This window comes from Battus philenor, unplaced genomic scaffold (genome assembly GCF_028537555.1).
Source record: "Battus philenor isolate CCGP_79_NKW_IND1 unplaced genomic scaffold, ilBatPhil1.0.hap1 SCAF_19, whole genome shotgun sequence".
Classification (NCBI taxonomy): Eukaryota; Metazoa; Arthropoda; class Insecta; order Lepidoptera; family Papilionidae; genus Battus; species Battus philenor.
This window is the reverse complement of record NW_027181681.1, coordinates 13241540-13254242: the sequence shown is the minus strand read 5'-3', so window position 1 is coordinate 13254242 and position 12703 is coordinate 13241540. Positions and strand designations below refer to the sequence as shown.

At 34.8% G+C, this 12703-nt stretch overlaps 1 protein-coding gene across 1 annotated transcript; it reads left to right on the top strand.

Moving 5' to 3' along the window:
• The first annotated feature begins 302 nt into the window (after positions 1-302).
• On the top strand, positions 303-10176 carry LOC137921556 (uncharacterized). Its single transcript, XM_068764352.1, has 3 exons — positions 303-1071; positions 8906-9136; positions 9943-10176. Exons 1-3 carry the CDS (start codon positions 316-318, stop codon positions 10120-10122), a joined length of 1167 nt encoding a protein of 388 aa, XP_068620453.1. The 5' UTR covers positions 303-315; the 3' UTR covers positions 10123-10176.
• Positions 10177-12703: the final 2527 nt, after the last annotated feature.

Sequence of the window (12703 nt, the reverse complement as noted above, 5' to 3'; positions counted from 1 at the left end):
AGATATATTGTAGAAATATATATGCGTACATTCAGAGAGAAGATTTATTAACATTTTTAAGACGGAGTAGGCGATACAGGTACATTTTTATATCTTGTATTTAAAATACAAATAATCAAAATGACTGTTCATATTTTGATATGCTATATAAACCAGTAGAACAGATTTTTTTTCTGTTGCTAACACCTCAGCCGTTGTAAACCGGACTGCGAACAGCACTCCTATAGATTACCCAAAACGTTACGTCACATGTCAACAATCGCGCGGCTCTCGGAGTTTGATGAATTTACTTCAGTACGCGCCCGGATTTCAAATATGACGGACGCCGATCAAGTTTTACGGGAGGTGCTGGAGAAGATAGCGGCGGAACACGGGTACAGCACCAGAGACGTTGACCCACAACCCTTTTCCACAGATGGTGCCAACTATACCTCCCAACTGTACCGTATTACTCTGAAAGAACCAAATAAAGATGACCTGTTCCTCTTCGCTAAAGTCGCTTCCGTGAGTGAACATGTTCGGGAAATAACGCCGTTTAAGATCTTCGAAACAGAAATGTTCTTCTACACTGAACTCCTACAAAGGTTTATAGAGTTGGAACAAAAGTTCAACGTTCCAAAGAAGCACAGACTCGCAACAGTCAAATTCTACGGCAGCAACGATGAATATATGAAGGAGATACTGGTCCTCGAGGATCTGTCAGCTCAAGGATACGAAACGCACGATCGCTTCAAGACATTTGACTGGAAATACGCGGCCAAATCGGTCACGGAATTAGCAAAGTTCCACGCTCTGTCCATAGCGTATGACAAATCAAACCCTGATGACTTTGCCGTATTGGCGGAAAATTTCTGTTTTCTTAAAGGTAAAGAGGAATCATTGAAGCTGATGATGGAGGGCATAGTTAAAACAGCAATGGGGATTGTTAATGAAGAAAACCGAGGAAGATTGCAGGCGTTCTTGGAGAAGAATCAAGAAAGAGAATTCGACTATTACCTCAAGCCTCATAAACGAGCAGTTCTGGCGCATGGTGACTTCAGAGCAAGTAACTTGATGCATCGGCTTCGTGAGGTAAGCATTCATCGGCGACCCGATTTCAAAAGTGACTTGCTTTGTAACGTCTAAATTACCTAACAATAGATTCAATCTCCGTTGAGGTAGAAACGCCTTTATCCGCTGCCATTGTTGTCATTGATAGATCGAATTTATTTATCTTTATTTATAACACTTTAATAAAAATAACTTTTAAATGTTATTTATAACAGGCAACTGAAAAATAACCACATATCTTTCTTTTCTTACTGAATTAATCTAATTATAGCATTCAAGAGTTTTTAGTTGAACGAAATGCGTCGAACTTGATTTGTTGACTCATTTTCAGAGTTGATATTATAATTTATAAATCAAACAATGTCTACTTTGATTTTAAAAGAGCAACTGTTGAGTTTTTGGCCAGCACAAGATTCAAAATTTCATATGAATACTTCGATAAACATATTTTCAATTTGAAAATGAATCATTATTTTTTTATCAAATATTTACAATGTAATTAAACAATAATTTTAATTGAACACACGCATGTCATTGAAATAGATTATTTTTATCTAAGGCAATGGAAATAAATATTTGATAACAATGTAGTGATATTAATTTTAAAATATACTTTTATACTATAACGTAGTATAGAAGTGATAAGTTACAATAGCAATACAGTTTAAATAATTCTATGATAAAAATATTTTGTATATACAACTTTATGAACGGAAAAAAAATTTACAATATACATGATGATTGAATATCGGTGTGATATCTTTAAAAGAGTAAATATATAACTCGTTAAAAATACTTTAAATCTTTTACATCTATTTCTAATCACACTGTATAACATTATCACTATAAAATACGTTACATTAATTTATTTTTCATATTGAAATGAGATAGCTTAATAACTGCTCTCAGTACAGAGTCTATGAAAACAGATAATAAACAATAATTAATTTTAAAATGTGCTAGTACAGATTTTTAACGCTATTTTTTACTATATTATCATTATGTCGTTTATTATTTCTATAACCGTTGATTTCGGATAGGTTACACACACAACTGATCACCCTGTATATTTGTGCTATATAGTCTTCTTCTTCTTCCTTCCCTTTTCCCTTTATTTGGGGTCGGGTCTCCTTATCAATTTGCGCCAGGCCACTCTATCCTGGGTTGTCTCTGCATCAAGTTGAAGGGTTTCCAGATCCTTTCTGATATTAGACCACCACGTAGCTTTTGGACGGCCTCTCCCTCTTGGGAATTCTGGGAGGCTTAAGGCAGTTATTACCACGTGGTCATCTGATTTTCGTTGAATTTGGCCATACCATCGCAATCTATTTATTATATTATTATATATTTGTACTATATAGTAATTGTAAAAAATGTATAATTAAATAGAGAAAGATTTTCACATATACAGCACAGAAAAGGTTTCATATTGCTTCGTTTCAATTGCTTCTGAAATAGAATAAACACCGTTCCGAATTACCAAATCGTCAAAAATATATTTTTGAAAACATTTCTCAATATTTTAATAGAAGCATATTAAACATTTATGCGATAATTTTAATTACGTGGTCTTTATATTGGCAATAAATAATCTACCAACCGCAGACCGCATCTGTCATTTTTTTTACAAATACAAGAACAGCATTCAAGGTTAAACTCAGATCTAGTTTAGGCTGAGATTTCATATCGAACAAAAAAAACATGATATTGATATATACCGTCAAAACAACGTTTGCGGGATCAGCTAGTATTATATGAAGATATCTCAATGTTTTGACTTTTCGAAAGTGATTAGCTTAAAGTTTGTATCATTACTGTTAATATTCCCAATTCTGGGACAGAAAATTACGCTTCGTGAGGTTACGTTATATAATCTAGATCGATTCTAGTATGGTTTGATAGATATATCACTTGCTTTGTAAAACTAATAATCACATATCCCAGCGCATTGGCAAGTGGGAGTGGGAAGGTTATTACGCGCCGATGGCCAGTAGGGTCTTAAAATTGAAGCCTCTTTTTGATCACAGTATTATATTGGCTCAAAAGTAGATGAAGAATAATCATCATCGTTTTAATTGTAGGAGGTCCACAGCTGGGTTACCTGCCCAATAAAAAAATCTTCCTTCAGATAATCCGACAAATACGTTGTCTGTCCGTTTCATTTGAAATTCTTTTTATATGTATGTCATTACCATCATTTCAGTTACATGACGTCCAATGTTGGACATAGGCCATCCCTGTAGACTTTCAACAGGACTGAGAGCAGTCTGCATTCAGTGTCTTTTAGCGGCTTTAAAAAAATAGCCTGTTACTCCTACTAGGTCGTACACCTGTGCTTCTACGCTGCCCTTGTCCAAACCTGGTCTCCAAATCCAGAACCTTAAGGCCTCTGTGTTCAACGAGCTATGGTGTGCTAACGAATTTTCTGATTCTTAATTTTAAATTTCGAATATAGCTATCTCCATGGTTCGTTGAGCAACCATTACCAATGAGGCCAGTAACAGACGATGGATAAATAGAGGTTTTGTAACAAAAAAATAATATTGTTTTTGTTAGAGTTTGTCGAAAAAGGTCAAATATCATTTTATGATAACTTTAACAAATAGGTACACGGCAGACAGATATACTGTTTTGTTCCGACATATATAGATTGATAGGTTATATATGCGAAAGCTTTAAAGGGTAAATATATATGTTATTAGACAAGAGCTTTAAGCTGTTTTCAATCACACACGCACACGCAAAGCGCGCGCGCGCACGCACACACGCTCACGCACATACACACATATATATATTCTGAAACATTGTTGGGATTTCAGAGGTCAATAACTTTAACAATGTCTACACGGACAGATAGTAAACAATAATATATAATTTTAAAATGTTGCAATACGATTTCTCTAGCATATTTTCTTATTATATAAAGATTATGTTTATTATTTCACAAACCGAGATAGAGTGTATGGTACGCTTTTAAATATTTTATATATACAACCAATCACACTGCATATAAAGAGATTTTTTATGATAAACACAGGCGTCTAAACCACGCCGGCCAATTAGTTTCATCTGTTTCGTTTCATTTATTTCTATTTTTAGAAATAATAATTCGTAGCCGTCGTCGTTCCAGCCCATAGACGCCTGCTAGGCATATGTCTTCATTAAAGATATCTATGGAATGATATACCATAATCACCACTATTGGTGGGCATGTTGACGATTGCAATATGGTATTAAGTACACGAAGGATGCTGCAGTCACTTGGAAACTTCGTTGTGAGCAGTGGCAAATTTATATAATTAACGCACAAATTGTGAATTATAAGACTATCCCAAGAATCGAACCCGCGACTTACGATGGCAAGTCTCAGTCCTCTATCGCTTGGCTATCACAGTTCGATATAGACAAATGTTTCCCAACGTGGGTTTCACGGGGTGGCGAGTGATACGGTTGAAAGAAATAAAACTGTATAGAATAAGGTACTTAATAAACTCTGCACAAAATAAATTGTTAACTAATAATAAGAAATAGAAAAAGAAATGTGTAATAAAGAATTAAGAAAATAAAATAAATGTAACATAAAATTAAAGAATAAAAATAAATAAAATGTACCTAGCCACCTTAGAGTAAGAAGATGATGGAAGAAAGTCGAGGAAAGAAAGAAGGTATAAAAGAGCAAAACGAAAGATATTGTGAAGGATAAAAGTAAAGAATGAAAGATATGGTGACGCGTGAAAGAGAGTGATAAATAAAGAAAAGACTGAATAAAAAATATTATAAAGTCTCTGATCCCAAAAAGTTAGGGGTACGAGAGGCCCCCAATAGCGGGGGCCATAAAAAAAACGTGGGTCTCACGCCCCGAAGGGCGCCATTTTGAATTTTAAGAGGGCAATTCGAAAATAGACTCAAAACAATTTTAACCCTTTCGCTTTGATGTAAAAATTATATAGGCGTAAGAGATACAACACTGATAAAGATAGACAATAACTACATTTATTTATTTATCATTCACAATGTGTTATTGCGCACTTAATGCCTTATAAGCATTCTCTATCAGTCAACCCAGAGTAGTGAAGAAATAATCAATAAACAGAAGTGTATATCGAGATATGGTATAACAGTACCCATATTGTATTTATTATCTAATTAAAAGTAAACAGATAATTATATACCTGACCGTAAATACATTTAGATTTAAAAACGTAATATTAAATTTCAATTCGGAATTCGTAATTCTTATACATAGATAAAACTATGTAGAAGTTTGATTTCAGAAAATTTGTAATCTACTTTAAATATTTATTATCTATAACTTCCTCAATGAGAATTAAAGTGAGAATATAAATAGAGATAAGTGAGTAACAGTGGAAGCATAATCCACAGCTTTCCACCGCTAACCGAAAATAAAATCGGCAGACTTGCAAACAAAAGATTCAATGTAAGAAAAGGACCTATATTTAGCCACTTCCGCAAATGCAGTGGTAGTCGTGCAATGAAATGCACCGCCCGCCAGCCAGCTGATAAATGCGCATGCGGCAAACAATGCGAATCACACAACCGCCACCACCAAATCACTCAACACGTGTTTCACCCCTCCACGGGGCATCTTCAGGAGTTATGTTACCGATTAGTGCCAAACACAGAGTCAATCAAAAAGGCGCATACGCATTTATCAGCGGGCTGGCGGGCGGTGCACTTTGTTACACGACTACCACTGCATGTGCGGAAGTGGCTAAATATTGGTCCTTTCCTTACTTAGGATGGACTTCCGCGAAGTAACGCCTGATTCCATTAAATATAAAAGATTCAATATAAAAAAAGTAGAAAAGGTTGTAAAGGAGACCTAGATCTTGAAAATAATAAAAAAACATTATCTTAACCACTTAAACTAAGTTCATAGACAAAATAATTAGTATCTGTATTAATATGTACATAAATATTTTTTTTACAATTTTACCACTATCGTGCCATAACTTGAAAACAATTTTACTGATTTTATTATTTTTTATATATTTACTGATACTTTGGTTGTTTTATATAAACATATATAGTTGAAGCGAAAAATCCTATATTAGGCATTAAGTCCATTTTTACCCAATTCAAAACAAAAACAGCGTATAAATATTTCGCAGAAGCTGCTCATGCAAAAAAAATTCATAAACTTGACAAACATTATATCGCCGTCCTTCAGGTCGTCTATCCACGCTGCGTTTATTATCCAAAGCATCCACTCTAGAAAAAAATACTTTAAAGACTTAAATAGACTTATTGACGTGGTCAAATGATGTAGTGTAATTTAACATAGCAAAAAATGGCACGCGAGCTTATTTAATTTCATTCAGGCTATACCTAATAAAGTGTATATATATAAATCTATGTTATACTTAATTAAAAGATGTTTAGTTGTGAAGTTTCATCATGCTTCTTCTCCAGGACTAAAACACCTTGCGAAGCGGTGTAGAATCTGTGGAGACATAATGACCACTACAAAACACATACCCATACAATCATTTTGACATTTTTCATACATATGTCATACACAGACTTTCCTCTTGTTAGGACGACATACGCATGTGACTGTATTATTATTTAAAAAAAAAACATTGAAGTCAGGAAACGGGAGGTTTTAAGCCGTATCGCTCTCCCATAATTCCAAAATAAAAAATATTAAAAATCTAATATATAAAATTCTCGTGTCACGGTGTTCGAACTTGAACTCCTCCGAAACGGCTTGACCGATTTTTACCAAATTTTACATGCGTATTCAGCATGTCTGAGAATCGGCTACTATCTATTTTCTATACCCCTAAGTGATAAGGGTGGTCCACCTCTAAATTGTATTTTTACTTTTTTAGACAATTTTTTTGGTTTTTATTTTATTATGATACAGCATACAAAAATACATACAAGCCTAAATTTTCACCCCTCTACGATCAACCCTTATCTTACATTTGTTAATTAAAAACTAATTTTTTTTGCAAAACAACGTTTGCGGGATCAGCTAGTTAAATATAAAATAAGTTGACGATCAATATATTTAAGCCTGACATGCCGAAGGTTGAGAACATCTGGTTTAATATGGATGGTTATTATTTATTTTTCTGCTTGTAATACAACTACATAACGCATAAATGCCGAGTGGAAAATTGCGCGGATGATCTCAGCATAAACAATAATTATAGTTTAGAAACCTATTATTAGATAAGAAATGTCTGCGTCAAGGCTATCATAAAGACGTTTACACACTAGAGCAGTATTTTTCTTCTTCTGCCTACATACTAACATATATTTTTTTGTATTAAAGCGAAAGGTTTAAACTCAAGCCCACTTTCAAATTGCCCACTTTAACAATCAAATTGCCCTCCTATGGGGCGTGGGCTCCATGTTGGAAAATAGAAAATTGTTGCTATATTTATAATAGTAATTGATACGTAATACAAATTGCGTAAAACTTATATAGGTAATTATTTTAGGGTATACGTAAAACTACAGGATGATGGATTATCTATATAGTCTTCATAATGTATGTATTTCTATTAGTCCATCCAAAATACATTTCAGACAAATCGCAGAGACCTTTTATATAGGATAAATATTATTTTCATGTATTTTAATTTTATAATCAATGTCCGCATTTACTATTTATTTATTTATATTTATCTGTGCGACCAACGAGAGCAAGTACATTTATTCGTGAAAAAAAGTTTCTTCCTGCTTCTTCTCCACAACAATAACCCTTTGCCAAACAGAGTAGAGTTAAAAATAAAATAGATTAAAGCAGAAATAAATATTGCGTGTTTATGTACTGTACCCGGCGATAAATTTTGCACATCGACCTTTGGAAAGAGACAATCGGCTACTTTCGGCTTCAGAAATAAATATTCCGAAATTTGAATTGTAATCGTAAAAACAAAGTCACTGACACTAATTTCTGTGGAATACAGATTATAAAAATAAAATAAAAATGTAAAATAATTAAGGCAATCAATGCAATGTCAAATACAATGCGTAGATATTTAACAGTGTTTAACATTCGGCGCTTTTGGCCACTCTTAAAGCGGAATTTGAATAAATTTCCCACTTCATTTTTTAAATTCCTAACTCACCACACATCGGGCCACCGTTGGGCGTAATGTACACGCATCACACAAGTAAAAAGTTCAAGCGAGGCTCAGGGTCAGCTCGCATCGCTACAGACCTCCGGTTAGTGCTCGCTTAGCAAACCTAGACTGCAGTCACGTCACAACACTATACACATACATGTGTATGGTCCCTCTTCGTGCGAGCGTCATCGTTGTTACTGAAATACAAGAAATCTAGAGGATTTTTTTAGCTCACGGACCTCAGCAAGCTTCACAAAGCCTAAATTTGCTAGCATAAGTAAGAAAATGACCAATATTTAGCCACTTCCGCACATGCAGTGGTAGTCGTGCAGCAAAGTGCACCGCCCGCCAGCCCGCTGATAAATGCGTATGCGGCAAAAAATGCGAATTACACAACCGCCACCGTTAATTCACTCAACACGTGTTTCACCCCTTCATCAGGAGTTATGTTACACCGATTAATGCCAAACACCGTGTCTCATAACTTCTTTTACATCAAATGCAAATACAACCTTCCATCATAATAGACAGAAGCGTAGAAATTTGCCTAATAATGCCTTCCTGAGTGGTAGTTCAACTATTAGTCAGACTATAGCAACCGACCAGGTGGAGATTCAGTCTTCTCAAGCGCCGTTATGTCGGAATGTTTATCTTATTCCTTAAGCGTAGTCCAAAAAGACGAAGAGCTCTTTTAATAAATACAGATTTCTCTTATACCTGGTTTAACATTTTACTCTCATTTTGCCTTGCAGGATGGAGAGTTGGAGGTAGTGGTTGTGGATTATCAAATGCTGAAAGTCAGCAACCCAATCATGGACTTGATGTACTTCATCTTCAGCGGCACGGACGAGGACTTCCACGACAAGTACTACCACAAACTCCTCAACCATTACTACACTGAGTTGTGTGCTGCAATGAGAAGATTGAACGTGGACCCTGAAATAACCTATCCGAAGGACGACTATGAATCAGATTTAAAAGAGGTATATAGTAAAATAAACTTCTGTTTGTGAAATGCTTTTAATGTTTAATGAAAGGTAAACATCTATCAGCTTGCTGGATCCTCACATCATCAATAATAACGATAATAATCATTAATATCTAATAGATTCAAGCGTTACCTTGCGGAAGTCCATCCTAAGTAAGAAAGAGACTAATATATAGCTACTTCCGCTATGCAGCAGTAGTCGTGCAACAAAGTGCACCGCCCGCCAGCCCGCTAATAAATGCGCGTGCGGTAAACAATGCGAAACACAACTACCACCTTTAATCTACTCTACACGTGTTTCACCCCTCCACGGGACGTCCTCGGGAGATGTTTCACCAACCAGTGACCAGTTATTAAGGTCATCGGAAACCGCTGGATACAGGCCGCTTTAAACAGGTCCTCGACGCCAACTGCAAAACAGAGGTCTTCCCCAAAGATATCTATGGGGGATGTACCATAATCGCCATGCTTGGCTGGCAAGTTGGCGATCACGGTGTGATATTATGGTACGCAGAGGATAGTGCTGTCAATTCTCTGGAATCATGTTTGTGAGCAATGGCAATAAGTAATAATATAGGATTTATTTATGCACAAAGTGAAATATAAGTTTGTATACAGGGAATTGTAAGTCTAAATCCTCCACCGCTGGGCTACCAGTGCTTTAACCGGTCCGGACCATGACAGAGTGACCGGTCAGGATCAATAATTAAGAATGACAATGCATTCTGTTTCTGCTTTGGATCCCAAAACATCAGAAAAATTACTCATTACCCTCCTGTAAAATTTGCTTTCTCTTTCCAGTTACAAGCTTACGGTGTATTTGTTGGTATGATGATGGTGCCGATGGTGACAGTTGACCCGGAGGACGCACCAAGTATGGATATAGAAGACATCAAAGATTTCAAGATTAAGATAAACGATGTATCCATCCGACGGATGAATGGAGTCTTCAATACATTCATTAAATTAGGTTTACTGTGACAACCATTGTGATCAATCCCTAACTGAACATATCTTCATCACGTCAATCGATCGACGCCCACTGCAAGGCATGCCTCTCCCAAAAATCGCCAAAACCGGTTTTGTACCACTTCGGACATGTAATTCATCGAACTACGTCTCTAACTTTGGTTGTTCCTCACATCTCATTTCCAATTCGATCTCCCAGCCAAGCTCTGACAATAATCCTCTCCGTTGCTTCCTAGGTGACTTTAAGACTTAGGGACCAACGAATAGATTACACAAAACAACATGTAATTTATTCTGACTAGTTGTCACCAACGCTTATTTTAATAGAAACTAGTATTAAATAAAGAAATGGAGTAGGGACGAGGAAGTGGTCGCACGAAACGTAATCTTAACCAGACATTGTTAAGATGCATACTTTTTTACTCAGACATTGAAACATGCAAAGTGTGTGCCTAAAAAAATTTGGATTTCGTCTAATGTCTCTGGAACATAGATCCTAATAATAAAAAAGTATCAAAAAAAGTTTTATATCTCCTATAATGCCATCCCATTCCTTAAGTTAATTCTAAAATAGTTTTTAACGTGCCTTGATATAAGAAACTATAAATAACACAACCAAATGTAACCCAGTAAAAGAATCTTTTAAAAGTAAAACATTTTTAATGGCCTCAAAAATTAAATAAATTTAAAAATAGGATTATTACAAAAAAAAAATTTACACTTTAGATAAATTTATTTACTTTTTTTTTATTTTGTCTTTCACCTCTGCAGTGCCTTTTGCTCTTATACAAAACATAAGTAATTACATATATTATATGTATGTACTGTTTTTATTTACATATACATTGAAATCATATAAGTCATAACATAAGATTAATATTATACATAATCAATGACACAATTAACAAAACTGTTTTAAGATTTAACGGTAGATAATGTTATAACTCCGAAGGGTGGCAATAGATGGCGCTGGCAGTATTCAGTCTCGAGTTATCTAACAATATTAGATATTCGTACAAAAGTGCACAATGGGAATGGAGAAATCTCTTTCCGGTAATTTTGGGAGTGAAATCATAAAACTCAGAATGGATGCCACTTCAATTTGGTCTTATTAAAAATCTATGGTCGATATCTATGTAATATCGAAGTTACCAAAAGAAACCTCGGTTTGGCCTGTCATTTGAGATGCGTTTAGCATTTAGAGGGGACCAAATAATTTCTAAATCTGATACAATTGTCTAATTTTTATTAACTTTATTCTAGTTAAATTTGTTTTAATTAAATATTTCATTCCCGCAAATAACTAGTATTATAAATATACAGTTTAAATTTTGTTGATTTATATTAAAGAGGTTATGTGATATTTTAAGTATACATTGTTAATTCTATCAAACATTGAATTATTTTGTAAATATTTGTTATGTGTATTATTATGCCGTTTTATTAAATCTAAGTGTTCGAATGTGTGTGAGTACAAAATATTCATAGTGTAATAATATCGCTACATAAAAAGCTATATGTGGGGATTCCCGCGGATGTTGTCACCACGCTCCACCGTTTGCTCGTCTCGCCTACTCGTCTCGCTCACTCGCACGGCGTGCACTATCCGCGCTCTTGCTTGCTCTCGGCAGGGAGCCGAGGCGCAGCACGTACGCCCGCCGGCCGTGACAGTTCTAGAGAGTCGGATTTGAGCCATGGTTCGATGCGCAACCGCGCGTAGGCGAATTATTCATTTTCCGCGCACAAATTGTTTTAATAAATAAATAAACGTTTTTCCACAACACAATAGCAAATATTGACAAATATTACTTTATTGTTAAACCATTTTCAGTTACGATTTATTTTTAAAGTATATTGTTAATTTTGATTTTTGTTGTTAATGTTTAAAATAAAGTTAATTATAATTTAAAAGAATTTTGATTTCTCTTTTTATTTGCACGGGGTAATTGATATTACACTATTACCTCACTTTGCGTCGTGGTTACGTTCCAAAAAAACCCGACGTAAATTGAAACGCCGCAAGTGAATTAAGATTTTCTATAGCAAACCATGTATAGATCGAAGATAAGTTCTAGGATTACGAAAATACAACTTTTTGAAAAGAAAATTGAACAAAGTAAACATTTAAAAAATAATATAACTCTGCCAATAAATGAATTGGAAAAATATATACCTTTTTTGTAACCAGAAACAACACGTTAAAATTTATGTAGATTTATTTTTTAAAAAGCACAACACATTACACACTACGTAATTGAAACTGAACTCCAAAGTAAAAAAAACCGTATTAAAATTGCCTTGATTTTCTGTTAAAAAGGGAATTCCCGAGTTTTGATGGCATGGCGCAATTAGAAACAAAAGTGCTGCCGTCTTTTGGAAAAAAAAAGAAAATTAAAAAAAATTAAAGACTTGAACCCTAAACAACGCAACCTCGAAAATCTAACGACGCTATGTAAAAATTAGTACTAATTAAGAAGCGACGCAACTTCGAAAAAAATGCAAAATGAAACGACACAAAGCAAGGTATTGGTGAAGGAGTAAAAGTTTTAAAAGGGTGAATGTATATCTTATTTACTGTCAATTAATATATGGA